This window comes from Drosophila arizonae, chromosome 3, assembly GCF_054131065.1.
Source record: "Drosophila arizonae isolate 15081-1271.41 chromosome 3, UAZ_ARI_1.0, whole genome shotgun sequence".
Lineage (NCBI taxonomy): Eukaryota > Metazoa > Arthropoda > Insecta > Diptera > Drosophilidae > Drosophila > Drosophila arizonae.
Genome location: NC_142923.1, coordinates 10,100,456 through 10,118,538, shown reverse-complemented (window position 1 = coordinate 10,118,538; position 18,083 = coordinate 10,100,456). Strand labels below are relative to the sequence as shown.

Below are 18,083 nucleotides of genomic sequence, written 5' to 3'. Positions count from 1 at the left end.
AATCAAACTGTATGGCTTTTTCCAGCACTGCCACTTTACAACTCCGCCATTTTGCGCTACAGCGTTGCATATGCCGAGTGGTCGCCCGACTATTTGTAGTATTCTACGTTTTTTTGCATCAAGCAAATAAATATAATGCTCTCACATTTTAAAGTGCATTAAGCGATCCGCGAAGAGTCCAACAACTGTATACAATATAAAGTGAACTGTTTACAAGCGATTACGCATGTGTTACGTACTGCCAGCGCCGTCTTATCATCAGAATCAACGCAGCCGCCATAAAACTGGCTACCAAATTGCAAGGTTTTAGCAAATCAATAGGAAAGATCATCAGGAGTCGCAGAAGAGGTAGTCGGCGTGTTTGCCAAAACTTTTCATCATGAGTTTTTCCAGCGACGAGGTGAACTTTTTGGTTTTCCGATATCTGCAGGAGTCTGGTGAGTATCTGTAGAGAATATTCAAGAGACGCCGATTGAAGCTAACCGCCCAATTCCCTTCTGATTACTACTAGGCTTTCTGCATTCAGCGTATGTGTTTGGCATCGAATCACACATCTCGCAAAGTAATATTAATGGAGCCCTAGTGCCACCAGCTGCCCTGCTCACCATACTGCAGAAGGGACTGCTCTACACAGAGGTGGAGTGGAGTGTGGGCGAAGATGGTGAGGTGGCGCGACCCATCGAAGGACTCAGTCTGATAGATGCCGTCATGCCGGAGATGAAACCGCTCAAGCCGATAGTCAAAACAGAGCCGTGCAAACCGGGTGCAGTGGATGCCAACACGCCGGCTAACGCGGCCAATGCGAACAGCAATGCAAAAACTGAGATTAAAATTGAGCCGGGAACAGGCAATTCGGCGGCAAATGCCGGTGGCAAGGGAGCCAATGCCAGCACGGGCACCAGCACTCCCACCGGCAGCAGCAGCGCCGACACTAGTGAAGTGGACTCCAGTGGCAATACAGCATCCAACAATAATGCCACGGCCAGTGCCACCAACAATGCCAGCGGCACAGCAACCGGCGCAGCCACCAACTCGGCGACAGCTGCGACCAGCGCGAGCGCGGACAGCGCTGCTGGAGCAGGAACTGCGGGAGCTAACAAAAAAGCGGGCGTCAATGAGACTGGAGCTGCCAGCAGCACGGCATATCCAAATACAACAAGCACAGATGATGCTGCCTCGTCCACGTCCACAAACGGTAATAGCAGTAATTCCAGCAACGTGGAACAGCCGGCGACAGGTGGTACGCCCGCAGTACCCGCCGCCTCCAATACGGAAGCCGGTGCAACAGCGGCAGGCGCTGCAGCATCGGGTACCAAGGCGCCCAGTGGAGCAGGCGGTGCGGCGTCAACACGAGTAGGCGCTCAGGGAAATAATGTGCAGACCACCTGCCCGACGTCTGCTCAAAGCGCGGTGCCCAGTAGCACGACATCCGGGAGTGGAGGAGGTGGCGGTGGCGGCGGAGGTGGTGGTGGTGGTGGTGGCACCACCGCTGGCACACCCGGCAGTACCGTTGTGGAGGCGATGGAAATTGATCAGAGCATTGAGATACCTGAATCGAAAGCTCGTGTGCTGCGTGGCCACGAAAGTGAAGTGTTCATCTGCGCCTGGAATCCCAGCCGGGATCTATTAGCCAGTGGCTCTGGCGACAGCACCGCTCGCATTTGGGACATGTCCGATGCAAATGCTAATTCCAGTCAACTGGTGCTGCGACATTGCATACAGAAAGGAGGCGCTGAGGTGCCCAGCAATAAGGATGTCACATCGTTGGACTGGAATGTAAGTGATATCTAAATGATATTCGACATTCATTCTGTCGGCACTTGAACTATCATAAATATATATTGACAATTAAAATTATTTTTTGCAGTGCAACGGCTCGCTTCTGGCCACCGGCAGTTACGATGGCTATGCACGCATTTGGAATACAGAAGGCGGTTTGGCCTCCACATTGGGCCAGCACAAGGGCCCCATCTTTGCGCTTAAATGGAACAAATGCGGCAATTACATTTTGTCTGCGGGCGTGGATAAAACCACAATCATCTGGGACGCATCTACTGGCCAGTGCACACAACAGTTTGCGTTCCATAGTGCGCCTGCACTGGACGTCGACTGGCAATCTAATCAGTCATTTGCATCGTGCAGTACGGATCAGAGGATACACGTGTGCCGGCTGGGCATGAACGAGCCGATAAAAACGTTCCGTGGTCACACGAACGAGGTCAATGCAATCAAATGGTGTCCGCAGGGCCAGCTATTGGCTTCTTGCTCGGACGACATGACACTCAAAATCTGGAGTATGACGCGCGATCGTTGCTGTCATGATCTGCAAGCGCATTCCAAGGAGATCTACACGATAAAATGGTCACCCACCGGACCCGGCACCAACAATCCAAATACGAATCTTATTCTCGCCTCGGCCTCATTCGATTCGACGGTCCGTCTGTGGGACGTGGAGCGTGGCAGCTGCATACATACGCTAACCAAGCACACAGAACCCGTCTATTCCGTGGCCTTCAGTCCGGATGGCAAGCATCTGGCGTCGGGCAGCTTTGACAAGTGCGTGCACATATGGAGCACGCAGACGGGACAGCTGGTGCACAGCTATAAGGGAACCGGTGGCATTTTCGAGGTGTGCTGGAACTCCAAGGGCACCAAAGTGGGCGCCAGTGCATCGGATGGCAGCGTATTTGTCCTTGATCTGAGAAAGTTCTGATCTACAGGAGTTCCATTCAATACATCTGCCAGCAACTCTCAGCACCATTTAAGTTATGTGTATTGAAGCTTAAATTCTAATGTGTTTCCCGCTTCTGTTTTTGAATGTTTACTTCAATGTTCTATCATCCACGATCCTTCAATGAGTTTCTATTGTCGCCCAATTTCAAGTCAATACAGTTTCTATGCCCTGGATTTGTGGTTCGTGGGCGTCGTAAACAGAGTTTGCGCCACAATCGCAGCCAGCTGCAGGAAATGCGCTTTTAATTTAGCCGTAAGCTCCATATGTTTCTAAGTTTTTTTATACAGAAAGAACCCCGTTTAGTATAACACGATGCATTTTGTTATTTTCTATACAATCAACGCAGTATAATGGTCCAGTCCCCAGTTAAGTCTTAATTGAAAAAACCTTTTATCTTTAGACCTAAGCATATTAAATGCATGCAAACAAATGTTTAGTTAGTTTGCTGGTAAACGGAAACGGATCCAAGTTCAAATGGATGACAACCCGATTTACGCTTACATTCGAACAGTGTAACTGGATCCCAACGTAGTGTGTAAACGATTATAATTTTAAAGAATGGCGTTAACAGCAGCTACAATTAATTAAAGCTCCAAAACAATGCAAATCTGGTATTTATTTGGAAGGGGGCAATAGATAACTATATCGAATCATCGAATAAGTGCTAAAAAAAAAGTGCTGCCAATTTTGTTTGCTTAACCAGAAAGTGAAATGGCAAAATGACATTCTCTCAATCTTAATTTTATTGAACATATTTTTAAATTATAAATAATTACTTAAAACCAATCTAAAAGTCCGTAACATTGTCCAAGTGGCACTGTTTGAAGAAGCGACATTCCTCACGCTTCACTTCGCCCGTTTTGGTGGTGCCCTTAAAGAACTTGGTCAGCTTTGTGCCTGCGTACTTGGGCTTCTCCGTGTCCGGCTCGTCGAACTCCATTTCATAGGCCTTGTCGGCCAGCGCATTCTCTGCCGTTGACCAACTAAACCGCACCAGGCGCGGAAAACCGAAGACCAAATCAATGTTTTCTGTGAGGAAACGTTTGGTGACCGGATCGCCAGGATAGCCACTGCCAAATGCATTATCTTTGATGACCAGGCCTTCGGGAAACTGCCAGACCTTTAAAGCATGATCACGGGTTACCTTGGCGCATATACTGGCCGCCGAGACAATTGGGTAGGTAGAATCTGCCTTCTTGGCCACTGTTATCTTGAAGTTTGGAAATCGTTTGAGCAGTTTCTCCTGATACTTCTCTGGCGGACCCACCGTGTCCACATAGACCTCAGCTATATTAACACCTGCATCGATTGCACGCTGTATGAGACCCATTGCGGAATCCATGGACACCTCGTTCAGCGAACACTTGCTGCGTCTGTACATGCTGTTGCTGATAACATTTGGAGAAATGATTTCCACGGCCCAGCCAATGCAGCTGTTAGCATTTTCCAGCGTATTCATATCGTTAAAGATGATATCACGTTTTTCCTCCGTCAACTGCTTGGAGTCTGCACAGCCCAATTCGACTAATGCCTCTTTACTATTCAGCGGACAGTAGGAGATGCCATATACCATGGGTCCCAGCACAGGTCCACGGCCCGCCTCGTCGACGCCTAACATACAGGGCTGGTCCTTGCATATCGCTGGCACATCACTCAGATAAACTGTATTCTTACTATTTTCGCGAGCTGCAATGAACGGCCCAAGCGCTTTTAGCGAGCTGATTTTATCAATATCCACATGATCTTCCTCTTGTTCTATTTTTGGTTTTGAGTCTAATATGGACTCATTTTCTTGTTTAATTTCTATGTCTTCCATTTTACGCGCGTTTTTAGTATTGTGCCTAGCAATCGATAGGCATTTGTTTACATTTTCTACCAGTGTTGGCAAGTGAAATATTTGCTATTCACAGCGAATAACTACAAAACACTTTAAGGCGCAACCAACTTAACAGCTATCTTTCTTTCCGGTTTAGGATTCTGTTCCGTGTGCTTGTTCTCTTTCGAGCTAAGGCCGATTATTATAAAACATTAATTTTTGGCAACTTGCACCAATTATTAATTAAGCTAACAGTTTAAATATGTCGACAAAAGCTGAGCTCGCATGCGTCTACGCCTCCCTCATCCTCGTCGATGATGATGTCGCCGTCACCGTAAGTTGCTAAAAATCGAACTCAAAACAAATCTGCGAAATTAACGACAATCCTCCGTGTTAAATTGTGGATTTGTGGATATTACTTTGAATACGTAATGTTTGGACTGCACACTAATTATATTTTTGTTTCGTATCATTTGTAGGGTGAGAAAATCTCGACCATCCTGAAGGCCGCCAATGTTGAGGTGGAGCCCTACTGGCCTGGTCTGTTTGCCAAGGCGTTGGAGGGCATCAATGTCAAGGACTTGATCACCAACATTGGCTCCGGCGTTGGAGCTGCCCCAGCTGGCGGTGCTGCTGCACCAGCCGCTGCCGCCGCGCCCGCTGCCGAATCCAAGAAGGAGGAGAAGAAGAAGGAAGAGGAGTCTGATGTCTCCGACGACGACATGGGCTTCGGTCTGTTCGATTAAAGTGTATCCGCAGCAGATAAGACTACTGCAACAACTAACGTACAGAGGCAACAACATCCGCCGTGTATGTGTAGTAAGATTTTGTAATCTTCCCACATTCGTACACGTTTTAATGTACAAACGCGAGGAAATATAAAAGTTTACTTTAAAGTGATTCCAAGATTGTTGTAATTTTTATTGGGCTTAAAAGTATAGAGTAGTCGCTTAAAATATGCCATTTTCCAACACTTTGGCAATGGCTCTCAAATCTTCCGATTCGATTTTCTTCAATCCCAACGCGATAAGCAATTCGGACGGACACTTGTTGATCGCCGTCTTGTTAATTAAAAACTGTATGCCACCGCGTATTTCATCTGAGTCGACGCCCATGCAGCAGGTCATTGTCACAGGCACCGAGACATGGAACTCTGGATCATCCACTGGGCCATGAGCAAAGGGCAATACTCGATGGTCGCGTTTCACGTCAAACGCCACATTGTAGAATGCCGGCAATTTGCCCAGCTGTGTGATCAACAGCATCCATTTGTCTTCGAATTCGTGAAACACGAACTCTGTGCTATTCCCATTTATGTCCAGCGCAAATTGCTTGTGGAAGCCACATTTTTCGTTTTTCGTTTCAAATGCACTCATTTTGCGGCAGTCAAAACAAATACTTAATATTCTGCTTTTTTGTTTCGAAAATCATATGTTTACACGGTCAACTGTTGGGGGAATAGTTGGTCAACGTCTTTGCTGCGCTTGCTGGCTAGTTTCAAGTAAAGCGCTTAATAATTGTGTATCTTAATACAATTCTTGAACTTTCACAAATTTCATATAGAAGTAGAATTATATTGACAAGAAATGAGTAGAAATGTGTTCAAATTTGAATTTTATAGAATAATGCAATGAACGAAGTGAGTCGGCAACAAAAAAACAAAAGCACGCTGTTCAGCACTGAATCTATCGCTACTATTACACATTCAAATATTTTTATACAGAGCCAAAACTATCGCGATGAAAATACACGCACTGTTAATTTTTATACAACAGATGGCGACACTGTGGAGCGTAACGCTATTTTAAAATGGTTACCAAGGCTAGTCTGGTTGTTAAATCGATAGATAAAGATAATGAAACAAATTTATAGCAGACGCAATGTCTTGCATTTGTCTAGGACCCAAGCGTGCGGGCAAAACTCATCTGCTCAAGGCTCTGCAAGAGCCAGACTCTATAGATGAGACGAGCTACTCCATGCCCACAATTGGTACAGGCATCTTTCGCATTTACTTTCCTGAAAAGTCCGCAAATGCTGATAGGCACAAACCACCACCGCCAACAACAGATGTCGTAGCCACACCGCATGGCGGCAAACACCTGGCTAAGTTTATACAGGTGCTGGAAATTGGAGGCAGCATGGCGCCTCTGTGGCGTCAAAGTCAATATTTTGAGGATGTCAAAAAGCTCATCTATGTGGTGGATGCTTCTAATCTGTGTCAGATCTCAGCTGCAGGTGCGTAGAGATAGCCAAATCAAATACTCGTTCACAATGGACTTGATTGCAGGCGTGCTCTTCTATTCGATTCTCACCGAGCCGCGTCTGCAAAAGGTTAAAATCCTCCTCGTGCTGACCAAAATGGACTACTCCTACCGCCAGATGCGCAACGAGGCGTTGCTCATGCTGCAAATGTCCAAGCTGCAGAAACAGATACGACAGCAGGTGACCATTGTAGAGGCCAGCGCAGTGACCAAGGTGGGTCTCAGCACCATCTACGACTGGCTCCAAAGACCATGAATCGGTTTCTCTCAGTAGCTTTATTCGTGTGTACAATAAACTCAGATCTAAAGCTTGTAGTTGAGTTCCATGTACTGCAGATTGGCGTTCACTTCGCTCGCCTCGGGCAGCACGTCCTTGGCCGCATTCAGATAAGACTTGGCACCCATTACATCCCCACCATGGGCAGACAGCACAGCCAAATTGTTCAACGCGGCTCCGTCACGTGCGTCGGCGGTGAGGCAGAGCTGTAGGCAGCGTTTGGCCAGGTTAAAGTCACCCGATGTCTGCGGAAGTATTACAGAGATTATATATAATAATGGCCTGACTTGGAATATTTATATATAGATTTTTGCTTGCAATCCATACATAGATAGTCCCATTTCCTATGACTACAGGGTATTGGGTTGTTCATCATACTGACCAATGCCACAAAGCTGAGATTGTACCAAATGTCTGCCTTCTGCTCCGGCTGCGTGGCCATCCGCAAGGCGCGCTGAAAGCACGGCAACACCAGATCAATCTGACCGCCATAGAGACAGCAGAGGGCTATGTTGGAGTAGAGCTCCGCGGTGTGGACGCCCAGGGAAAGGATGCGTCTGTAGTACATCAGTGACATCTCCGGATTGTTGTCGTAGAAGTAGCTGACAGCAATGCTGGCCAACGCCTCCACATTGATGGGCTGCAGGCGGGCGGCCAGGCGGTACAGCTGCAGTGCATCCTCCTGCTGGGACATGGCTGCGTGAATGCGTGCCTGCTCCAGCCTGAAGGTTACATCGAATGGCTGTCGCTCCGCAGCCTGGCCGATGAGCACCAGCGAGCGCTCCGGCTGTCGCAGACGCTGATAAAGCCGCGAGAGTAGGAGATAAGTATCCGGATGCGGAAAGGCTGCCAGCGACTGCTGCAGATGGCTCTCGGCGCGGCGTGGATAGTGCAGAGCCAGCAGACAGCGGCCCATCTGCTGCTGCCACCACCAGTCTGTGCGGGCGGCATCCGCAGGCGGAGCTAGTGCCGCCTGGCCTGGTCGCTGGCGCTGCACATCGAGCACGGCCTGGCAGAGCGAATGCGCCTTCTGCACGTCCGCCTCGTGGTAGTAGAGGAACTGGAACAGCGCCTTCACAATCGCCTCCCTCTCCGCATAGATGGTGGGATTCAGCCGCGAGGCCTGGTACAACGCGGCCGTCGCATCGCCCACATTGAAGGCGGCCGCCGAGGTGGCCCGCACCCGGGACGCGGTGCCACATCTCGAGGCGGGACGTGCGCCTAGCGAGGAGCCCGGTCGACTGATGGCCGTGCCCGGGCGTGTCAATGCCGAGCCGGGACGTGTGCTGCCGCTCGAGTGGCTCAAAGCCGTGCCACGCCGTTGACTGGTGCTGGGTCGTGGCTGAAAGGCGGTCTTGATGCTGGTGCCGGGACGAGCTGCAGTGGCAATGCGCTCGAATTCCACCTCCTCGTTGGCTGGCCATTGGAAGAGAGATTAATAGAAATTAAAATTTAGTAGTAGTAGGATTGGTAAATAAAGTAGTAGCAAAAGTAGTATAGTAATAATAGTAGTATAGTAAGCGTAGTAGTAGTAATGGTAAATACAGTAGTAGTAATAGTAGTAGTAGTAGCCGTATTGTAGTAGTAATGGTAAATACAGTAGTAGTAATAGCAGTAGTAGCAGTCGTATTGCAGTAGTAATGGTAAATACAGTTGTAGTAGTAGTCGTATTGTAGTAGTAATGGTAAATACAGTAGTAGTAATAGTAGTAGTAGTAGTCGTATTGTAGTAGTAATGGTAAATACAGTAGTAGTAATAGTAGTAGTAGTAGTCGTATTGTAGTAGTAATTGTAAATGCAGTAGTAGTAAGTGTAGTATTAGTAGTCGTATTGTAGTAGTAATTGTAAATGCAGTAGTAGTAAGTGTAGTATTAGTAGTCGTATTGTATTGGTAATGGTAAATACAGTAGTAGTAGTAGTCGTATTATAGTAGTAATGGTAAATACAGTAGTAGTAATAGTAGTAGTAGTAGTCGTATTGTAGTAGTAATTGTAAATGCAGTAGTAGTAAGTGTAGTATTAGTAGTCGTATTGTAGTAGTAATTGTAAATGCAGTAGTAGTAAGTGTAGTATTAGTAGTCGTATTGTATTGGTAATGGTAAATACAGTAGTAGTAGTAGTCGTATTATAGTAGTAATGGTAAATACAGTAGTAGTAATAGTAGTAGTAGTAGTCGTATTGTAGTAGTAATTGTAAATGCAGTAGTAGTAAGTGTAGTATTAGTAGTCGTATTGTAGTAGTAATGGTAAATACAGTAGTAGTAGTAGTCGTATTGTAGTAGTAATGGTGAAGATAGTAGAAGTACTGGAAATACTCCAATAGTAGTAAATCTTTCCAGCTACCCTCTAAAAGTCTTCTCCACATGGCTAAATAAAACGCTTCTCCAACAGATTCACACGTAACTCCTCTGCTTCCCTCCCACTCACCCCCATCGGCCGCATCGTCCACCTCGAGATCGTCCAAGTAGACGCGCTGTGTGAGCGCGCGCATCTTCAGCTGCCAGACGCCCTCCATCAGCCAAGTGGGCATTATGGATGCCACGGGCTGGCCTGTGCCCCCATCCTTTGCCGCTTCGCCGCGTCTTCGCCGCGGGCCAATTCGCTGCAAATGGCTACCGTATTTATAGCCTTGGCTGGACTCGTGCTCCGTCTGCTGCTGCTGCTGCTGTTGCTGTTGCTCTTGCTGCGCCTCCTCCTGCTGCTGCTGCTGCTCGTGCTTGGCAAAGATTTGGACATTGTTGTCGTGGCCCGCTTGGAGCAGCGCGTTGCACACCTCGGCGCACTGCTCGTAGCTGCGCCGGCGATAGAACGAGATGGCACGAAAATATTGCAGCTCCAATGTGGCCAGCGTCGCGGCCGGCGTCGCGGCAAGCGTCGCAGCTGGCGTCATTTGGCGGGGACACCCAACCAAAAAGGCCTTTATTTCGCTCTGCTCTTAATTTCAAGTGTTTGAATTCCTTTGGGCAGCTGCCTCTTCGCTGCTTGCTCGCTTGTCTTCCTCCTCTTCTTCTTCAACTTGTGGTCGGTTGGAATTTTAAAACCGGATGCGTGTCATTCCTTGACCGCCACGCCCCGCTGTCGCCTCCTCCTGCTGCTGTTGCTTCTCTTCTTGCTGCCTGCTAATGGTTTCTTCTGCTGCTGCTGTTATTTTTGTTGTTTTTTTTTTTTTTTTTTTAGTTATTTCGTCTGCAGTTCTTCTAATTTTTCTATGCCCATAATTTGTACCTACCTTGATTTATTTTTATTTCGATCTCTTCTGCTCTTTAGTTCTTTGATGAGTTTTAATTTGAGAAATCCTTTCGGTTTGTTGTGGCCTGTGTCTAGGGCTCAATTTTGGTTGGGCTCTGCCTTCCGGTCGCTGGGTCTCGGGTCTTGACTACTGGGAATTGCGGTTGCCATGACAGCTATTTAATAAGCCACAACAAATGTGGCTCTGACTCAGCGCTGGGATGGACTGAAAACCCCAAAGCTTAATTAAATAAACATTAGAATTATTATGTTGTTTTTTTTTTTTTTTTTTTTAAGCTATTTTATATCAAGTTGAATTTCCAAAAATATTTTGTTTTCTTTTTTAGCTACTTAATCTATGGCAATAATGTAAAGGTAAAAAGATTGTGAACAGCAAACACAAGAAACTAATCAGAGTGTAAAGAGACTTATCTAAAAAAAAAAAAATAAGATATAAATATATATACAAATGTAAACATATTTAGATGAGTTTAATAAAGACCATTCCTTGTATCAGTATCAATTGATGCAGTGCTTCAAATAAAAACACAAGAATTACCAGCCAAAAAAATTTTTTAATTAAAAATATTTAATAAATTTACTCTGGTTTTTATTCTAATTCTATGCTTAGTTCTTGGTTTTTGATTCTGGTTCTTTGACTATGTTTTCCATACTCTCCAAGCAACAATAAGCTTAAGTATAGACTCTCAAAATAATGAAATTGCATAATATCACGATACAAAAGAAAATTATATTAATAATACGATTATATCAATTATACTAACTAACAATTCGACGTAGAGATCATAATCTTTATATAGTCAACGTATGAAAGGTCGTATCGCAATATATAAGGAATTTTGTATAGAATAGTCTAAGTCTTTATATATGCATCACTTTTGCAAATATGTGGCACCTGCTTTTGCCCCGCCACAAGCTTCGCCCTTTTCTCGGAATTGGCTAAGTAAGCGAATAAAAAAGCGTCGCGCAAATGTGATGCAAAATTTGGCATAGAATCGAGGTTTACCGGGGGCTGGCAGGGCAGGTGTTCAAGGTGAACAAATCTTCAGCGGATGAGCAGCCGCTGCAGCCGGTGCAGAGAAGGCGCAGGAGGCGTAGGAGACTATGAGGCTTCTCAGACAGACGCCGTCTCGAGCGCTGCTGTTTGACTCGAGCAAATGATAAGCGCCAAATATTTGTTGATAAATGTTTGGAAATTAAATGAGCGGCAACAACAAGCGACAACAACAACTAATAGCCAACAAACGACAACAACAATTACAGCAACAACAACAACAAGCATTTGCGTTGACGTCCGCGTTGAACTCATCGCGCTGGCATGCAAAAGCCAAATATTTATCAGCCTAGCTGGGCGTTTGCGTGCACATAGACTCACACACACACACACACACACACACACACACACAGAGAAACACACACACACACATTTTTAAATAACCAAATTCTATATGTATCTGTATCTTCATAATTTAAAGTTTAGCTTTGGCTCCCACGGCCCAAAGGGCAACTCGCTAATTAAAATTTGAATAATTTTCAATAGATATTTTCCGAATTTCGAATGATACGAGATAGGAGAATACGTCTGTGAATACCAAATGTGAATGCTGATGTCTGTCGATTTGCCAAAACAAAAACTGAGACCAAAACGAAAAACAGAACAAAAAGTTATAGCTCATTATCAGCCGACAAGCTACACATGTAGCACGTATCTTGTATCTCATATCTGGGCGCTTGTATCTCGACTTGACTTTTGTGCGAGATATCCTCCCACTGTGCCGCATGGGCAGGTCTCTCGGTCTCAGGCAGTAAGCAACTAGCTAATACCCTGTAATGAAAGTTTCTGCATTTGAATGTGACAATGTTCGAGTATCCTGATATACTTTGGATTTATCATTTACAGTGTATTTTGCATATAAAGATAACGGAACTAGAGTTATCTATTTGTAAGTTTTTAGTACTTAAAAATGTTTCTGTGTTGCATACTTTGTGACAAGCACATCGTACAATTTTTTACACCATATAAGAAGATTATAGTAGCAGGCCCTAGCTCAATTAGACCCGACTTTTGTTGCAGATTCCAAGCTTTAATTTTCATGTTACATACCTATCCTCAAGCATGGCATGCCCACTCTTAAGCAATTTTTGGTACTTCTTACATATATTGTTAAAGTTTCACCATCAAATTAAATGTGAAATTCCTGCTTATAGCACATCATGCCGTAAGCTTCACTCATTTACAGGGTATAGCGAATTTTTCGGTGCTGCATTTGCTTTGCTTATCAGTTGGTCATAATGCGTCAGCATTGCCAACTTAGCTTTTATCACAGTCGGCACACTCAGAGTTTTTTTTTTTTTTTTTTTTTTTTTTGTATTTTTGCTCATATTTGACATGCCTGGCATTAATCATACGCCCCGTAGACGACGCGACAAAGCGAATCTCCCGCAACGTTCCACGTAATCCGAGTCCCATTCTCATCATCTGGCACAGCTGTCAGCTGGACATTTGTTTTCTTTGCCTCATATATGTTAAATATGTATGTTTATATATATTTGGGGAAATCGCAGCTGGCGCTAGTCTAGTCATATAAGTGCACTAATATTTATTTCCATACCCGTCAAAAATTCCGAGCGAAAATATTTGAACGGACGCTGGCATGTGTGCGAAAATTCTAGAGTGTAGTAATTGGCCAGGCTAAGACATTGCGTAATATTATATGCTAATACATATGTATTGCCAAAAACTGAAGAGATCCATGGAAGAGCGACAAGAGGGATGTTAGTCATCCCTCAGTCCCATCTCTAAGCCAAAATTATTAACTATATCTATATAGTCTTTCTTCCATAGGTTCTCCATAAATGAAGAAATTTATAAATATAGATATGTTTATATTTAACTTTCCCTATTTACTGATTAAATAAAAACCCCCTTTCTATTAATAGTATAATTCATTTTTAAGAGCTTTATTTTAACTTATTCGACAAGTTCTTACACATTGTCATATTTAGTTGTTATGATTATTGTGCTTGATAGTTAACAACTTGCCCACAACAACAACAGCAACAGCAACTCATGAGAATCTTATTCTATTATTCACGCATTGATTATTTATACAAGTGTTTGCGGTTACTTCTTTTTTTTTTTTATCAAATCTATGCGATATTTTTCGATGTGAAAGAAAAATATGGAATTAATATATATATACATATATATAGTTAGCTGCGGAACCAACCGCAAGAAGCCGAAGAAGAAGCAGAAGTAAAAGACAAGGCAATAACAGCAACTGCCCATAGACTGGGATGCCAATGCAGCGGCTGCCTGTGCAATATAAACGCTCATTAAAAGCATTAAAAAAAAACAACAAAAAACTAAAAAAAAAAAAAAAAAAAACAAAAAATACCTCAGCTACTGTACGGCAATTGGTTGATTTTTTCGATTTTTGCAAGGCCTATGGCAGTGAGAGCGAGATGGCGCAAGTCGCGAGAGACAGCGAGAATGCGGCAAAGAGAGACTAAAGGAGAGCAAGAAAAATCGCAAGAAAGCTGCAGCTGAGGTTTACAGCCTGCAGCCTGCAAACAGGTAAGCAAGAAATTGCCAAAACAACAACAACAACAACAACAGCAACTACACTGGCCCAGACATCCGTTGAGACAGCGCACGCGCGACGTTGACGTCGCTGTCGCTGTCGCGGCCAACGCGCTTATGGGCCCATTGGGGGCTAGCTCGCTGCTGCCTGCGTCGCAGTCAAGTCTCGTGCCGCATTGTTGTTGCTTCCGCTGCCGTTGCCTCTGCTGCTGCCGCTGCTCCAAAGATTGCAATCGCGTTGCGCAGCTCAGAATTTGTATCGGCGAGTGAGTTACTTGTACATCTGCGCCCCCGAGCCCGATTAGCGGTGGCCGCGTGACACAGGCGTACGCACGAAATAGCACGAAAGCTCAGGAATGCAGAGTAGGTAAAAAAAAAATTTTATATAAGAAGGTGATATAAAACAAGTTTTACAACATCTGCTAGATGGTTCTTTGTTATCAGATATGCCAAATCGTATATCTATTTGGGATTCCATTAAATCCACATGAACATTACGCGCAGCTGTTAGGCATAGACAAATTCCAATGGAAAAAGTGTTTGACGCAGTCTGGCATAAATACTCAATAAAATCCCACAACTTTAATAACAGAGAGAAAAGCCCTGGAAGACAAAGGAATTATTTTGCACATCACACTCTCATCTCTATGCTTCTCCCCGATTCTTTCATTTCTTTGGAATTTATTTAGAACACATTTTAAAAGCAGCATTGTTGTTATTATTGTTGAGCAGCAGCAGCAACAACAACAGCAGCAAACACGCGGCATTCCAATGCCGAAAAAGGCAAATCCCCCAACGCAGTAGCAACTTCAGCAGTAACAACAACAACAACAGTCGAAATTCATTGCAGTTTTGTGAACAACACAACTCCTCCCCTCTTTCCAACCACTGGAAACTACAAATACAACGGCGCCACTTTGCAGCTCCATTGAAACAGCACTCGATGTTGTTTTTGTTGCTGCTACTGGCATGCGGCTAGAGAAAAGTTTGGCTCGAATAAATTGAATTGAGCGAGATGCCGATGACTGGAATTGGAGTGAAAGTAGGGTAGGCAGATTAGACACCGACTGACTCTCAGCCAGTGGACATTGCAGACATACACAGTGACAGAGACACCACATTCCACAATCCACAAACGATTGGCAAAAAATTTAAAAATATTGTCAATAGGAGCTCCATTTTATATACTTCCTCTTCACTTTCAATGTACAGCTAATAAGGGGGCAATGATGAGGCATATTCCTTATTGGAGTAGTGGGAGTTCGTTTGGACGAGTTTTCGCTGTAGAATTTACAAACAATTTTAAGTTCGTGGTTAGTATAGATAACTTCCGAAGAATCAAATCATAAAGCAAATTATTTCATAGAAAAATCGCTCATTCATGCAGAATTAGAAGTGTGTGTTGCTGAGGGAGAAAGTTAAGAGGGGATAGGGTGAGACATACGGGGAATCAAATGCGATTTCTTATTTACATACATATATACAAATTAAAAAGCAACAGCGACAACGACAAAAACTGCGAGCATGAAGTAAGTTAGTGTAACAAAGGTAATAAAAATACTTTAAGAGTGAGGGACAGGAGGAGTGGTGCAGACAGAGAAAAAGAACGAGAGAGTGAGAGGAATGTCCATGTTCATTAACATTATCATTTGAGGTGCAGTCCAAATAGTGAGAGAGACGTAGATGGAGGTTCAGCATGACTGGTCAATAATATTCGGTCAAAATAAAAACAAAATATGCGACAGCAACGCCAATAAAGCGTAACGCAAACAAAGTAACACGCACATATACATATGTATATACACATACAAACACCAAATTCCAGCCAAAAATGACAGAGAGTACATTATCGTTGCTATTCTTATACTATCGATATTCCAACGAGTTGCGATTTCTTGCAATAGAGAGAAGATTGCCCAACATTGGAATTTCCCATATGCTAAGCACAGGCTGCAGCTAACGTTACCAATGGCTAAGCCAGCGCCCTGTCAAATTGCGCGCCAATTCTGCCAGATTCGGTCAAGATTCGATTCAAGAATCAATTTCCAAAACAAAATGCGAAAAAGGCGTATGGTCGTCACGGCTGACCGACTAGTTGACACGCTGTATGCGAAACTTAAACTTAACCGTAACCTAGGCTTTCGTTCGTTTAAACTTCAGCTATACCATGTGTTCATGTATATATACATATATAGTATTCATATGTATATTCTAGGAATTTATCATACTGCTTTGTTTGACACCCAGATACCTTTAAAGATTTTCAATGTATCAAGGGTATCTAAAAAGCCAACTCGCATTCAAGGAATTGCATAAAATATTTTTGTTTTGAAGACAAGGCCTCCGAACAGTCACAGGCTCCAGCATCTCAACACATAAACACTCGCACTCACTCAGTCTCACAAATATACAAATACATACACGCACACTCACACAAACTATGTTGACCAAGAACGTACCAGCAACAACAACCGGTCTTAGAACCAAAGAAACAGCAACAACAACGGTGCATAGCAAATACACTGAAAGAAATCGAAGAGCTCGCGCCAGGTTCCCAGTGCTGCTTTCCCGTCGCGCGGCCAACAAGTTATGGCCGTAGCGACCCCGACCCCCAACCCCCGACCTGTCCAGAACATGGCTCCGGCGTCGTGTCCAACTCCACATATAAATATATACATACATATGTATAAATATATATGTATATATACATATGTGTGTGCGGCATATTTGAGAAAACTTAAAAATCGGAAGGCAGAAAAAACGGCAACAAAATAATTTCGAGTGTGCGTGTGTGTGAGCGAGACAAGGGCTCTGGAATAGATGGGTCTGCAGCAACAGTGCGAGCGACAGCGCAAGAGGCAAAAAGAATCCAGCAAATCAAGCTCACATTATGCTGAGGAATGCGCCCAAGTGACGATATCGTAGCAGCAGAGAACGGCGACCGCGCAACCCGCTCTTACAAATGGACAGCGGGCAGCGCAACGCAACGTAGCGCTCTCCCTTTTCACTCCGCTCCAAGCCCCTTTGCAAAGAGCAAGTAACCAAGGTTTGCCTGTATGTACATGTGAGTGCTTGCTTGTATTTGTGTGTATATGTGTTGCTATTTCTTTTGCGCGTTCTTCGTTGCTGAAGTCGCTGTCGTCTCAGCCTCTGCCGCGGCCTTGCGTCGCGCTTTTCTCCTTTACTTTGCACACACTGCGGTTGTAAAGCGAGCATATCTGTTATGCCGCACACTTTATCTACAAATTTAGATTTTTAACAGATAATGTTATTATGTCTATATAAATGATAGTGTGTAGTGAATATTGTAGCACTGTTAAAATTGATGCCAGTGTTAAATTTAAATTTAAACTTATTTTGTATGTCCTAAAACTATATAAAATAATATATAATATACCCATTTAATGCACATACATATGTATATGTATGTATATTGCCGATAAGGGCATCTCTTAACCGTTGTTATTCCATTCTTGTTCTTATTCGTTGTTTTCGTGTCGGGCTCCAAATAGTTGTTCTTGCTGCTGGTGCTGCTGCCAAGATAAAACATTGGAATTTCACTTACACACTGACATTTCAGTTAGCTACTGGGATTCTCCTTTGAAGTTTTTATTTATTTTGTTCAGTATTTACCTTTCTGTCCTATTGTTGTTGCTTTTGGCTGCTTTGGTTTCTCAGTTTTTTTTTTTTTTTTTTGTTTTTTTTTTGTTTTTTTTTGGCTGCGGCTTTATGTTCGCATCTTAGTTGGAAGATTTGCAAATGCTTCCATCAGTATTAAAGACGGGTGCAAGAGAAAAAGGTGATTCCAACGTGTATGTGTGAGTGTGTTTGTCAGAGAATTGTGTGCTGTTCAATTGTATTCTTCAGTCTGTGCTGTTTATAAGTCCGAACAGAGCATACCAGCGCTGACGGCGACAGCAGCGCAAGCAGCGTTTGCCGTCCCAGCCAAATTCTTTGCCATCAATTTCAACCTGGTCGCTGAGCCGCCGTCGCCTTCGCCTTTTCCGTCGCCGTTACTGCTGCTCACACTATACCATAAAACGATCGGCTCTCTTTCTCTCTTCTACACGCAAACGCATACACGCATACATCGAGTGCTATCATGTACACGGCGCATTCCAATCTTAAATCTCAGTGGGAGATACTCGTACACACACACACGAGCA

The 18,083-nt window shown here is 44.2% G+C and overlaps 6 protein-coding genes across 9 annotated transcripts; 3 read left to right on the top strand and 3 right to left on the bottom strand.

The window, feature by feature from the left end:
- Positions 1–32: 32 nt before the first annotated feature.
- Positions 33–3,341, top strand: ebi (transducin beta like ebi). The gene is made up of 3 exons (XM_018002637.2): positions 33–437; positions 512–1,776; positions 1,868–3,341. Exons 1-3 carry the CDS (start codon positions 380–382, stop codon positions 2,711–2,713), a joined length of 2,169 nt encoding a protein of 722 aa, XP_017858126.1. The 5' UTR covers positions 33–379; the 3' UTR covers positions 2,714–3,341.
- Positions 3,342–3,459: 118 nt separating this feature from the next.
- On the bottom strand, positions 3,460–4,576 carry LOC108610508 (ribonuclease H2 subunit A). The gene has a single exon (XM_018002644.2). It carries the CDS (start codon positions 4,548–4,550, stop codon positions 3,522–3,524), a length of 1,029 nt encoding a protein of 342 aa, XP_017858133.1. The 5' UTR covers positions 4,551–4,576; the 3' UTR covers positions 3,460–3,521.
- A 99-nt stretch (positions 4,577–4,675) lies between these two features.
- Positions 4,676–5,450, top strand: RpLP1 (Ribosomal protein LP1). Its single transcript, XM_018002647.2, has 2 exons — positions 4,676–4,884; positions 5,030–5,450. Exons 1-2 carry the CDS (start codon positions 4,813–4,815, stop codon positions 5,294–5,296), a joined length of 339 nt encoding a protein of 112 aa, XP_017858136.1. The 5' UTR covers positions 4,676–4,812; the 3' UTR covers positions 5,297–5,450.
- Positions 4,692–6,215, bottom strand: LOC108610510 (uncharacterized). The gene has a single exon (XM_018002646.2). The coding sequence runs from the start codon at positions 5,924–5,926 to the stop codon at positions 5,501–5,503; it is 426 nt and encodes a 141-aa protein (XP_017858135.1). The 5' UTR covers positions 5,927–6,215; the 3' UTR covers positions 4,692–5,500.
- A 16-nt stretch (positions 6,216–6,231) lies between these two features.
- Positions 6,232–7,067, top strand: LOC108610509 (ADP-ribosylation factor-like protein 16). Its single transcript, XM_018002645.2, has 2 exons — positions 6,232–6,785; positions 6,838–7,067. The coding sequence occupies exons 1-2, from the start codon at positions 6,431–6,433 to the stop codon at positions 7,065–7,067; spliced, it is 585 nt and encodes a 194-aa protein (XP_017858134.1). The 5' UTR covers positions 6,232–6,430.
- A 1-nt stretch (position 7,068) lies between these two features.
- BBS8 (tetratricopeptide repeat protein 8) lies at positions 7,069–18,023 on the bottom strand. Of its 4 annotated transcripts, none has more exons than XM_089464544.1 (6): positions 17,551–18,023; positions 17,315–17,450; positions 10,315–10,539; positions 9,513–10,226; positions 7,471–8,504; positions 7,069–7,333 (listed from the first exon to the last, which is right to left on the bottom strand). In XM_089464544.1, exons 4-6 carry the CDS (start codon positions 9,973–9,975, stop codon positions 7,115–7,117), a joined length of 1,716 nt encoding a protein of 571 aa, XP_089320670.1. In that variant the 5' UTR covers positions 9,976–10,226; positions 10,315–10,539; positions 17,315–17,450; positions 17,551–18,023; the 3' UTR covers positions 7,069–7,114. The 4 variants fall into 4 exon arrangements, with proteins under 4 accessions (XP_089320670.1, XP_089320671.1, XP_089320672.1 ...); XM_089464545.1 differs by having other exon boundaries at positions 17,332–17,450; XM_089464546.1 differs by having other exon boundaries at positions 17,332–17,447.
- Positions 18,024–18,083: the final 60 nt, after the last annotated feature.

Bases quoted from the DNA above. Each gene is read 5' to 3' on its own strand.
- ebi (XM_018002637.2), top strand. From the start codon at position 380: ATGAGTTTTTCCAGCGACGAGGTGAACTTTTTGGTTTTCCGATATCTG. The intron at 438-511 runs GTGAGTATCTGT...GATTACTACTAG, and splicing joins CCGATATCTGCAGGAGTCTG to GCTTTCTGCATTCAGCGTAT. The intron at 1,777-1,867 runs GTAAGTGATATC...TATTTTTTGCAG, and splicing joins TCACATCGTTGGACTGGAAT to TGCAACGGCTCGCTTCTGGC.
- LOC108610508 (XM_018002644.2), bottom strand. From the start codon at position 4,550: ATGGAAGACATAGAAATTAAACAAGAAAATGAGTCCATATTAGACTCA.
- RpLP1 (XM_018002647.2), top strand. From the start codon at position 4,813: ATGTCGACAAAAGCTGAGCTCGCATGCGTCTACGCCTCCCTCATCCTC. The intron at 4,885-5,029 runs GTAAGTTGCTAA...TATCATTTGTAG, and splicing joins ATGATGATGTCGCCGTCACC to GGTGAGAAAATCTCGACCAT.
- LOC108610510 (XM_018002646.2), bottom strand. From the start codon at position 5,926: ATGAGTGCATTTGAAACGAAAAACGAAAAATGTGGCTTCCACAAGCAA.
- LOC108610509 (XM_018002645.2), top strand. From the start codon at position 6,431: ATGTCTTGCATTTGTCTAGGACCCAAGCGTGCGGGCAAAACTCATCTG. The intron at 6,786-6,837 runs GTGCGTAGAGAT...ACTTGATTGCAG, and splicing joins GTGTCAGATCTCAGCTGCAG to GCGTGCTCTTCTATTCGATT.
- BBS8 (XM_089464544.1), bottom strand. From the start codon at position 9,975: ATGACGCCAGCTGCGACGCTTGCCGCGACGCCGGCCGCGACGCTGGCC. The intron at 8,505-9,512 runs GTGAGTGGGAGG...TCCAATGGCCAG, and splicing joins GGACGATGCGGCCGATGGGG to CCAACGAGGAGGTGGAATTC. The intron at 7,334-7,470 runs GTCAGTATGATG...ATACTTCCGCAG, and splicing joins ATCTCAGCTTTGTGGCATTG to ACATCGGGTGACTTTAACCT.